Source organism: Rhinoraja longicauda, chromosome 17, assembly GCF_053455715.1.
Source record: "Rhinoraja longicauda isolate Sanriku21f chromosome 17, sRhiLon1.1, whole genome shotgun sequence".
Lineage (NCBI taxonomy): Eukaryota > Metazoa > Chordata > Chondrichthyes > Rajiformes > Arhynchobatidae > Rhinoraja > Rhinoraja longicauda.
This window is the reverse complement of record NC_135969.1, coordinates 44359610-44372338: the sequence shown is the minus strand read 5'-3', so window position 1 is coordinate 44372338 and position 12729 is coordinate 44359610. Positions and strand designations below refer to the sequence as shown.

Genomic DNA, 12729 nt, shown 5'->3' with positions numbered 1-12729 from the left:
AAATAACTCCCATCACCCCCCATTAATGTGATAGGTCGTACAGCGATAGAGTCACAGAGTGATACAGTGTGGAAACAGGCCCTTCATAGAGTCACAGAGTGATACAGTGTGGAAACAGGGCCTTCATAGAGTCACAGAGTGATACAGTGTGGAAACAGGCCCTTCATAGAGTCACAGAGTGATACAGTGTGGAAACAGGGCCTTCATAGAGTCACAGAGTGATACAGTGTGGAAACAGGGCCTTCATAGAGTCACAGAGTGATACAGTGTGGAAACAGGCCCTTCATAGAGTCACAGAGTGATACAGTGTGGAAACAGGCCCTTCATAGAGTCACAGAGTGATACAGTGTGGAAACAGGCCCTTCATAGAGTCACAGAGTGATACAGTGTGGAAACAGGGCCTTCATAGAGTCACAGAGTGATACAGTGTGGAAACAGGCCCTTCATAGAGTCACAGAGTGATACAGTGTGGAAACATGCCCTTCATAGAGTCACAGAGTGATACAGTGTGGAAACAGGCCCTTCATAGAGTCACAGAGTGATACAGTGTGGAAACAGGCCCTTCATAGAGTCACAGAGTGATACAGTGTGGAAACAGGCCCTTCATAGAGTCACAGAGTGATACAGTGTGGAAACAGGCCCTTCATATAGTCACAGAGTGATACAGTGTGGAAACAAGGCCTTCATAGAGTCACAGAGTGATACAGTGTGGAAACAGGCCCTTCATAGAGTCACAGAGTGATACAGTGTGGAAACAGGCCCTTCATAGAGTCACAGAGTGATACAGTGTGGAAACAGGCCCTTCGGCCCAACTCGCCCACAATGTCCCAGCTACACCAGTCCCACCTGTTTTGAGTTTGGTCCATATCCCTTCAAACCTGTCCTATCCATGTACTTGTCCAACTGTTTCTTAGACGATTGGATTGTCCCAGCCTCAACTACTTCCTCTGGCAGCTTGTCCCATACACTCTCCAGACTCGGTGGGCCGAAGGGCCTGTTTCCGTGCTGTATCTCTAAACTAAACTAAAGAAGGAATTTCCTCTCTCCCCCCCCCCCTTCCCCACCACTTCCTTCAGTGATGTTATCAACAGGCTTCAACTAATCAGACCCAGCTTCACGTGGATTTTAATGGGAAACAGAGAGCGTCCGTAATTATCCCGCTGCTCCTTTCCACGAGTTACTTCTTTCGTTTAGTCTCCTGCTACTAAAGCCTACAACTGATAGATGTGGGCAATTTCAAACACATTCCACAACTAATCACACATTTTGCATTAAAACATGATTAAGACCTGTCCTGCATTTGCCGATGAAGTTCTAAATATTGGTGTTTACGATACGGTACAACAGGACAGAACTTTATTTATCCCAGGAGGGCAATCGATCTGCCAACAGTCATAAAACACAAGATACACGAAACAATAGACAATAGACAATAGGTGCAGGAGGAGGCCAAACCTGCATGTCTTTGGAGTGTGGGAGGAAACCGAAGATCTCGGAGAAGACCCACGCAGGTCACGGGGAGAACGTACAAACTCCGTACATACGGCGCCCGTAGTCAGGATCGAACCTGAGTCTCCGGCGCTGCATTCGCTGTAAGGCAGCAACTCTACCGCTGCGCCACCGTGCCGCCTTATATAGTACTATGGTACTAGTATATGGTACTATATATGGTACTAGTTTTTGCTACATGCCAGTAAATGGTTAAGGCTGTAATTCTGTATAAAATCAGAGATGCTGAGATGATTAAGAGCAAAGTGCTTCAGGGCAGTCTTCTGATGGATGCAGTTGATAAGTGCATTAGATTGCTCGGTTCTGAGAGATTCCGAGATTAGACCCGCAATTTGCTCAAGTATTAGCAAAGATGGCGACTCATCGTTTTGTTTTGCCCTCAAACAAGTAGTGGGGTGCCAGAGAGGCGGGCACTGGAGAGATACAAGAAGCTTGAAAGCACACACCAGCAACAGCCACCACCCCTCTGGCAACAGAACAATCCATCCATCAGCATAATGTTGATCAATCCGGGTGTCAGGGGTTACAGGGAGAAGGCAGGACAATGGGGGTGAGGAGGGAGGGATGGACCAGCCATGATTGAATGGTGGAGTAGACTTGATGGGCCGAATGGCCTAATTCTGCCCGAGGAACTTATGAATTTATGAGCTGGGGTACTGCCCAACTCACCTCTACCCTACTGTGAACATTGGATTGTGTCTCTGGAACTGGTGTGCTACAAAGGTTGTTTCCTGGTATGAAGGAACACGTTGAGAAGGATGAGTTTACACTCATTGGCACAGAGAGCAATGGGATGATCTTGTTGACACACAAGATCCTGAGGGAGATTTTTGGTGGACACTAAGACGATGAGCAAGACAGAATGAGCAAGACAGAATGCTGGAGTAACTCAGCGGGTCAGGCAGCATCTGTGGAGAACATGGATAGGTGACGTTTTGCAGAGTGCTGGAGTATCTTAGCGGGTCAGGCAGCATCTGTGGAGAACATGGATAGGTGACGTTTCATGTCGGGACTTCTTCAGACTTAATTCTATCCAAAATCCCAAACAGAATGCATATTTTCTAGTGTAGGAAGGAGCTGCAGATGCTGGTTTCAACTGAAGAATGACACAAAAAGCTGGAGTAACTGAGCAGGACAGGCAGCATCTCTGGAGAGAAGGTTCATTTCGGGTGACGTTTCAGGTCGAGACCCTTCTCCAGACTAGTGTCGAGTGTCAACTCCAATGGAATAGACACATTGTGAAAACAGGTGATTGAGCAGTTAAAGGTTTCAAATGTACAATAGACAATAAATAATAGGTTTGAGCCAGCACCGCCATTCAATGTGATCATGGCTGATCATTCACAATCAGTACCCCGTTCCTGCCCTCTCCCCATACCCCCTGACTCCACCATCATTAAGAGCTCTATCTAACTCTCTCTTGAAAGCATCCAGAGAATTACCTTCTGAGGCAGAGAATTCCACAGATTCACAACTCTCTGGGTGAAAAGGTTTTTCCTCATCTCCGTTCTAAATGACCTACCCCTTATTCTTAAACCGTGGCCCCTGGTTCTGGACTCCCCCAACATTGGGAACATGTTTCCTGCCTCTAGTGTGTCCAATCCCTGAATAATCTTATATGTTTCAATAAGATCCCCTCTCATTCATCTAAATTCCAGTGTACACTGTGTATAAAAAATATCATCTTTACATTTTTGCGGGGCATGGCGAAATGCCGTGGTTGGTAAAAGCAGGCTCCGACAATGGAATAATTACACTCTGACTTGCAGGAACTTAACGAGCCTGGAAACACAAGAACTATAAAAAATGTAAATTGTCCATAGTGTACAGGGGTCAGGGGAGAAGGCGAGAGAATGGGGTTGAGGGGGGAGAGATAGATCAGCCATGACTGAATTGCCGGAGTAGACCAGATGGGCCGAATGGCCCAATTCTGCTCCTGACCCTTTTGAACTTAAAACATGGCATCAAATGGGGTCTGGGTAGAGGGCAGGAACGGGGTACTGATTGTGAATGATCAGCCATGATCACATTGAATGGCGGTGTTGGCTCGAAGGGCCGAATGGCCTCCTCCTGCACCTATTGTCTATTGTCTAAATGACCAAAAAGACTCGCAAAACGCAGGCTTGGGTTTTCTCCGAGATCTTCGGTTTCCTCCCACACTCCAGAGACGTGCAGGTTTGTAGGTTAAATGGCTTGGTAGCTCTTAGGGCTAACAGAATCAAGGGATATGGGGAAAAATCAGGAACGGGGTACTGATTTTAGATGATCAGCCATGATCATATTGAATGGCAGGGCTGGCTCGTAGGGCCGAATGGCCTACTCCTGCACCTATTTGTTTCTATGTTTCTATGGTATAAGTGTAAATTGTCCCTAGTGTTTGTAGGATAGTGTTAGTGTGCGGGGATCGCTGGTCGGTGCGGACTCGGTGGGCTAAAGGGCCTGTTTCCACGATGTATCTCTAAACTAAACTAAAGTCCATTGTGCAACCAAAGACACAGTTGATGGAAGCTCAGAGCTGTTGAGGTCAGTGTTGCGTGATGTTCAAGGGCCTGATGGTTGCACAGAATACCACATGGAACCCTTGAGGAATTATTGGAAGGCACTGGTGTGACCACAACTGGAACTCTCTGTCCAGCACTGGGTGACAGTTCAGGAAACCTATATAGGATTTAGAGAAAGGGCGTAAAAAGTTTGCCAAAATGTTTACTGCGTTGGGAAATGTTCATGGTGGGATAGGATTGCACACACGCACACGCACACCCACGCGATACACACCACACACACACACACACACCACACACACACACACACACCACACACACACCACACACACACACACACCACACACACACACACACACCACACACACCACACACACACCACACCACACACACACCACACACACACCACACACACACACACACACCACACACACACCACACCACACACGCACGACACACACCACACACACACCACACACACACACACACACCACACACACACCACACCACACACGCACGACACACACCACACACACCACACCACACACGCACGACACACGACGACACACACACACAACACACATGCGCACTCAAGACACACACACGACACACACACAACACAACGACACACACGCGCACGCAAGACTCACACACACACTCAGGCACACACACACTCATTCATCCACACTTGATTTCCTCTTGGCATGGTATAAAGGCATGTAAACCGCCAGCATCTTCACGCGGCAGTGAGGAGGGGCGTCACTCAGCCCCTGACTGGTTCACATCAAGCAGACACTTGCAAAGCCCTCAACCATTTTGGAGTGGGAACTCTTAACTTCTTCACACCTCCTTGATATTTCAGAGTAAAGTGACAGGGGTTTCCCCATGAAACCCAAAATCAATGCAACTCGGCCAATCTGTAAATATATATACTTTTTATATTTGAAAAAATCCCCAATCACATGTCTGAACGATAACCGCCCGGTAGCACTCACTCCCATAATGAGGAAGTGCTTTGAGAGGCTGGTCAAGGACCATATCATCTCCAGACCCCCCCCCCCCACACTTGACCCGTTGCAATTTGCTTCCCGGCCAAATCGCTCCACAGAGGATGCCATACCCTCTGCACTCCACCTGAGCCTGGCACATCTGGAGAACAACACACATGTGCGAATGCTGTTCTTGGACTTCAGTTCAGCATTCAACACGATCATCCCTCAGCACTTGGTAAGCAAATTGGGTCCACTGGGCCTTAGCACCCCCTTGTGTAACTGGCTACTGGACTTCCTTACTGACAAACCCCAGTCTGTGCGGGTTGGAAACAACAATAGACAATAGGTGCAGGGGGAGGCCATTCGGCCCTTCGAGCCAGCACCGCCATTCAATGTGATCATGGCTGATCATTCTCAATCAGTACCCCGTTCCTGCCTTCTCCCCATACCCCCTAACTCCGCTATCCTTAAGAGTTCTATCTAACTCTCTCTTGAATGCATTCAGAGAATTGGCCTCCACTGCCTTCTGAGGCAGAGAATTCCACAGATTCACAACTCTCTGAGTGAAAAAGTTTTTCCTCATCTCCGTTCTAAATGGCCTACCCCTTATTCTTAAACTGTGGCCCCTGGTTCTGGACTCCCCCAACATTGGGAACATGTTTCCTGCCTCTAACATGTCCAACCCCTTAATAATCTTATACGTTTCGATAAGATCTCCTCTCATCCTTCTAAATTCCAGTGTATACAAGCCTAGTCGCTCCAGTCTTTCAACATATGATAGTCCTGCCATTCCAAAGACCCCACCCATCTCCATCACGGACTGTTCACCCTGCTGCCCTCTGGTCAGAGGTACTGCAGCACACGGAGCACAACAGCCAGGTTCTGCAATAGCTTCTTCCCCCGAGCCATCAGACTCTTGAATTCACAATGATCCACCACCATTGTTTTATGTGCGAGTTAATTATTTATTTATTTTTCTTCAATCAATTTTCATTATTTGGTGTTGCATTGTGAGCCAGTTGCAACTGAATTTTGTTCAAATATGCACTCGTCTCTGTAGTTTTGAATGACAATAAACTTATATTCATTCATTCATTCATTGCATCAAATGAGATATTGATCAGATCTCATAAAAACAGAAAATAGGTGCAGGAGGAGGCCATTCAGCCCTTCGAGCCATTTAATATGATCATGGCTGATCATCCACAATCAGTACCCCGTTCCTGCTTTCTCCCCCTATCCCTTGATTCCGTTAGCCCTAAGAGCTAAATCTAACTCTCTCTTGAAAACATCCAGTGAATTGGCCTCCACTGCCTTCTGTGGCAGAGAATTCCACGGATCCACAACTCTCTGGGTGAAAAAGCTTTTCCTCGTCTCAGTCCTAACTGGCCGACCCCTTATTCTTAAATTGTGTGACCCTGGTTCTGGACTTCCCCCAACATCGGGAACATTTTTCCTGCATGTAACCTGTCCAATCCTCTAAGAATTTTATGTGTTTCTACAAGATCCCCTCTCACATCTCGTTCCTGAGACGTGGAAATCTGCCAAAAGCAGCCAACCACATCAAACTTTGAATAAACTACAATCAAAGTGCTCTGGGCAAGTCAGCACTCTAATAACCTCCAAAGATTAGAGGAAGGTAACGAGGCTCATTTAAGAGAAGCAGGGGGGCTTGTGGAGGGAAGACAGCAAATAGCCCAACGGATAAACGCGATCAAAAGCCATCTGGGGACCAGGGCTCATTAACCATTTGCTCTTCCACCAGTGGGGCTGGATGGGGACCATGTGTAGAATACTGTTAAAGAACATGCAACACTGCAGTGTGGCACAGCTTCTGTTTAGTGATCTGAGCAGAGGCACGTTTAACACAGTTTAAACGCGCACTCTCACTTCTCAATGTCTTAGTTTAGTTTAGAGATACAGCGCGGAAACAGGCCCTTTCGGCCCACCGGGTCCGCGCCGCCCAGCGATCCACGCACACTAACACTATCCTACACCCACTAGGGACAATTTTTACATTTGCCCAGCCAATTACAAACATACAAACCTGAAAGTCTTTGGAGCGTGGAAGGAAACAGAAGATCTCGGAGAAAACCCACGCGGGTCACGGGAGAACGTACAAACTCTGTACAGACGGCGCCCGTAGTCGGGATCGAACCCGGGTCTCCGGCGCTGCATTCGCTGTTAGGCAGCAACTCTAGCGCTGCGCCACCATGCTGCTCTTTGATCTTGCAATCGACCTTTTGTTTTTTCTTACTCCGTCACGAGAGGAAGAGATCGGGTAGACGCACAAAGTCTCTTGCCCAGAGTAGGGGAATCGAGGACCAGAGGACATAGGTTTAAAGGTGAAGAGGAAAAGATTTAATAGGAATCTGAGGGGTAACGTTTTCACACAAAAGGTGGTGGGTGTATGGAACGAGCTGCCAGAGGAGGTATAAGAAAATAACTGCAGATGTTGGTACAAATCGATTTATTCACAAAATGCTGGAGTAACTCAGCAGGTCAGGCAGCATCTCGGGAGAGAAGGAATGGGTGACGTTTCGGGTCGAGACCCTTCTTCAGAGGAGGTAGTTGAGGCAGGGACTACCCAACCAGGTCAGCACGGTGGCACAGCGGTAGAGTTGCTGCCTCACAGCGCCAGAGACCCGGGTTCAATCCCGACTATGGGCGCTGTCTGCACGGAGTTTGTACGTTCTCCCCATGACCTGCGTGGGTTTTCTCCGAGATCTTCGGTTTCCTCCCACACTCCAAGGACGTGCAGGTTTGTAGGTTAATTGAACTGGTATAAATGTAAAAATTGGCCCTAGTGTAAGATGGTGTTAGTGTGCGGGGATCGCTGGTCGGCGCGGATTCGGTGGGTCGAAGGGCCTGTTTCCACACTGTATCTCTAAACTAAACTAAACCAAAAAACGTTTAAGAAACTGTTAGACAGGTACATGGATAGGACAGGTTTGGAGGGCTATGGGCCAAACGCGGGCAGGTGGGACTAGGGTAGCTGGGACATGTTGGCCGGTGTGGGCAAGTTGGGCCGAAGGGCCTGTTTCCACGCTGTATCACTATGATCCATCGCGAGGAGCAGATCCCTTTACACTGATCCAACTTGTCATTAGAACAAATATATCTGTTATATTAAATTTACATAAAACCCTAGTAAGAGCATTTTAAAAGTATTCAAAAATTCATGTGATAAGAGCAGAAAAAGGCCATTCGGCCCATCGAGCCCACTCTGCCATTCAATCATGGCTGATCTATCTCTCCCTCCTCACCCCATTCTCCTGCCTTCTCCCCATAACCTCTGACACCCGCATTAATCAAGAATCTATCTATCTCTGTCTTAAAAATATCCACTGACTTGTGGCCTCCACAGCCTTCTGTGGCAAAGAATTCCACAGATTCACCGCCCTCTGACTGAAGAAATTCCTCCTCATCTCCTTCCTAAAGGAACGTCCTTTAATTCTGAGGCTGTGACCTCTGGTCCTAGACTCTCCCACTAGTGGAAACATTCTCTCCACATCCACTCTATCCAAGCCTTTCACTATTCTGTAAATGGTGCTCTAGGGGCTAGCGGAATCAAGGGATATGGGGTGAAGGCAGGCACGGGTTACTGATTGTGGATGATCAGCCGTGATCACAATGAATGGCGGCGCGTACAGGCTCGAAGGGCCAAATGGCCTCCTCCTGCACCTATTGTCTATGTTTTCTGAGTTTAAAGGAAGTCAAGTCAAGTCAATTTTATTTATATACCACATTTAAACACAACCCACGTTGACCAAAGTGCTGTACATCAGTGCAGGTACTAAAAAAAGAACATAACAACCTAACACACAAAGCTAACAACAGACATAAACAGTTTACAGCGCCTCCTCAGAGGGTCTCTCCTACTCAACCCCATTCTCCTGCCTTCTCCCCACAACCCCCCCCCCCCCCCCCCCCAGACACAATGCAGCCACAAGTGCAGAATAAAAGATATTGGAACCAACAACAAAAAATTAAACACCAGTAAACATCCCACTTCTTAATTCTGCAGCGTGGGATTAAGTTGCAGGAACTTTGCAAGGATTTGGAGTGGTATTTTCTTTCCAAAGGAATGCTGATGAAATCAGCCCACCTAACAAAGGCCGTGATTAAAGGGTTGTGTTGTGGGCGTCAAGCTGCAAGGTTACAAGCAGCCGGCTGGGTCCGTGTGTGAAGTGGCCTGTGGTAAATTAAAGAGAGGAAATGCCAAGGGATTGAACGCACTCACAGATGGGCCGGTTCACTTCCGACCAGAGGCTCGGTTCAAAACTCATCGTTACACCGGCTCAATAAAGACTCCCCGCAGTTTGCATCTTGTTAAAACACACACACAAGTAAACCCTGCCCCGAGATCCCCCCCTTCAAGACTACAGGAGGTGGCGTGGAAATGAAACTGGCGAAGGGAGGCAAATACACTTTGATCAATCGCAGGCGAGAAAGGTCGAGGTTTTTTGTTCATTACAATAACAAAAGGCAGCGTGTGATTGATTCACCGGGGCAGGTTAAGTAGCTCAATGGTGATGAAGGAAATCTACTGCTGACTTTAGAACTGAGATGAGGAAAAACTCATTCAGTCAGAGAGTTGTGAATCTGTGGAATTCTGAGTCAGGATATTCTTGCTATTGAGAGGGTGCAGCGTAGGTTCACTAGGTCTGAAGAAGGGTCTCGACCCGAAACGTCACCCATTCCTTCTCTCCTGAGATGCTGCCTGATCTGCTGAGTTACTCCAGCATTTTGTGAATAAATATCTTCGATTTGTACCAGCATCTGCAGTTATTGTCTTATAGGTTTACTAGGTTAATCTACGGAATTGCGGGACTGTCATATGTTGAAAGACTGGAGCGACTATGCTTGTATACACTGGAATTTAGAAGGATGAGAGGAGATCTTATCGAAACGTATAAGATTATTAAGGGGTTGGACACGTTAGAGGCAGGAAACATGTTCCCAATGTTGGGGGAGTTCAGAACAAGGGGCCACAGTTTAAGAATAAGGGGTAGGCCATTTAGAACTGAGATGAGAGATGAGAGAGTTGTAAATCTGTGGAATTCTCTGCCTCAGAAGGCAGTGGAGGCCAATTCTCTGAATGCATTCAAGAGAGAGCTGGATAGAGCTCTTAAGGATAGCGGAGTCAGGGGGTATGGGGAGAAGGCAGGAACGGGGTACTGATTGAGAATGATCAGCCGTGATCACATTGAATGGCGGTGCTGGCTCGAAGGGCCGAATGGCCTCCTCCTGCACCTATTGTCCATTGACTGACCCACTGACCCAGGAACTGGCAGCAAGGCTTGTCCGTACATCACCATCACACAACCCAGTGCTGATGGTAAACATTCACGATCACAAACACGATCAGACTTTATTAGCAGAGTATGCTTTGCAAACGTAGGAGGAACTCCATTTGCCACCCAGCCATCACAACAATAAAAAACCAACAGGACACACACACAATACATTATAACAGCAACATCCACCACGAAGGTAGTAGACACAAAATACTGGAGTAACTCAGCATCTCAGGAGAGAAAGCTCACCCATTCCTTCTCTCCTGACCCGCTGAGTTACTCCAGCATTGTGTGTCTACCTTTGATTTTAACCAGCATCAGCAGGGTTTCCCCCCCTACAGTTTACAGACATGTTGTGCTGCTGCGAGAAGAGTTTTATTGTTCCACGTGTTTCATGTGTGGGACTGTTTGTTAAACGCTCTCGGCTCTCTTTAAAGTTTTGATTGTTGGCGAGTTGGATACACGAGGCTCGGTGGTTGAAAACCAGCCCTGGGATTCGGCGGTGGGCGCAGAGAGGGGGCTGGGACTGGGGCGGTGGGCGCAGAGAGGGGGCTGGGACTGGGGCGGTGGGCGCAGAGAGGGGGCTGGGGCGGTGGGCGCAGAGAGGGGGCTGGGACTGGGGCGGTGGGCGCAGAGAGGGGGCTGGGGCTGGGGCGGTGGGCGCAGAGAGGGGGCTGGGGCGGTGGGCGCAGAGAGGGGGTTGGGGCTGGGGCGGTGGGCGCAGAGAGGGGGCTGGGACTGGGGCGGTGGGCGCAGAGAGGGGGCTGGGGCTGGGGCGGTGGGCGCAGAGAGGGGGCTGGGGCGGTGGGCGCAGAGAGGGGGTTGGGGCTGGGGCGGTGGGCGCAGAGAGGGGGCTGGGACTGGGGCGGTGGGCGCAGAGAGGGGGCTGGGGCTGGGGCGGTGGGCGCAGAGAGGGGGCTGGGACTGGGGCGGTGGGCGCAGAGAGGGGGCTGGGGCTGGGGCGGTGGGCGCAGAGAGGGGGCTGGGGCGGTGGGCGCAGAGAGGGGGCTGGGACTGGGGCGGTGGGCGCAGAGAGGGGGCTGGGGCTGGGGCGGTGGGCGCAGAGAGGGGGCTGGGGCGGTGGGCGCAGAGAGGGGGCTGGGACTGGGGCGGTGGGCGCAGAGAGGGGGCTGGGGCGGTGGGCGCAGAGAGGGGGCTGGGACTGGGGCGGTGGGCGCAGAGAGGGGGCTGGGGCGGTGGGCGCAGAGAGGGGGCTGGGACTGGGGCGGTGGGCGCAGAGAGGGGGCTGGGGCTGGGGCGGTGGGCGCAGAGAGGGGGTTGGGGCTGGGGCGGTGGGCGCAGAGAGGGGGCTGGGGCTGGGGCGGTGGGCGCAGAGAGGGGGCTGGGACTGGGGCGGTGGGCGCAGAGAGGGGGCTGGGACTGGGCGCAGAGAGGGGGCTGGGGCTGGGCGCAGAGAGGGGGCTGGGGCTGGGGCGGTGGGCGCAGAGAGGGGGCTGGGGGTTGGAGCTTGGACCCTAAACACTGGCAATGAGCGGACAAGCCAGCGCCGGCAGCCCACGATAGCAGCTACTATAACGCCCAGAGACAGTGTGTTGGCAGCCGACCTCCAGCTCCCTGACCTGCACCGGAGAGAGGGAGAGAGGAGAGGGGGGGGGGGGGAGAGTAGGTAGAGAGGGGGAAGGAGGGAGAAAGAATGAGAGAAAGAGGGGGAAAGGGGAGAGAGAGAGGGGGGAAAGAGGAGAGGGGGGAAAGAGGAGAGGGGGGAAAGAGGAGAGGGGGAAAGAGGAGAGGGGGGAAAGAGGAGAGGGGGGAAGGAGGAGAGAGAGGGGGAAAGGTGAGAGAGGGGGGGAGATAGTGAGGGGAGAGAGAGAGAGTGTGGTCGGGTGCGGGGAATGTGCCTGCCTGGGTCCAGGGGCAGGGGGTGAGTGTGGCCGGGGGTGAGTGTGTGTGAGTGTGCCCGGGGGTGAGTGTGTGTGAGTGTGCCCGGGGTGAGTGAGTGTGTGTGCCCGGGGTGAGTGAGTGTGTGTGCCCGGGGGTGAGTGTGTGTGCCCGGGTGTGAGTGTGTGTGAGTGTGCCCGGGGTGAGTGTGTGTGAGTGTGCCCGGGGGTGAGTGTGTGTGAGTGTGCCCGGGGCTTACCTTGCTGGGGCAGAGCAGTGAGCGTCGCTGTCCGGCCCCGGTCCCCACTGCCCGCCGTTCCCACACCGCGCCCGCGGTCACCAGCACCAACAGGGCACAGGCCGCCGCTCCACTGCCCGCCATGGACGGTCCCGGCTCCACAGCAACGCCGCCGCCGCCGCCGCCTCTCACCCTGCCCTGCCCTGCGCTCCCCCGCGGGGACTGAGACTCCACACAGCACAGCTCAGCACTCCAGCCCACCCCCTCCACACAGCTCCCACCCCCAACACAGCACAGGTCAGCTCAGCTCAGCCCAGCCCAGCCCACCCCCCTCCACACAGCTCCCACCC

At 51.3% G+C, this 12729-nt stretch overlaps 1 protein-coding gene across 1 annotated transcript in view; it reads right to left on the bottom strand.

The window, feature by feature from the left end:
- Window positions 1-12527, bottom strand: part of il17rd (interleukin 17 receptor D) — a 54204-nt gene extending 41677 nt beyond the window's left edge. Inside the window, exon 1 of the mRNA XM_078414606.1 lies at window positions 12401-12527. Coding sequence (XP_078270732.1) covers window positions 12401-12523 — 123 coding nt within the window. The 5' untranslated portion in view covers window positions 12524-12527. The remainder of the gene's footprint in view (window positions 1-12400) is intronic.
- Window positions 12528-12729: the final 202 nt, after the last annotated feature.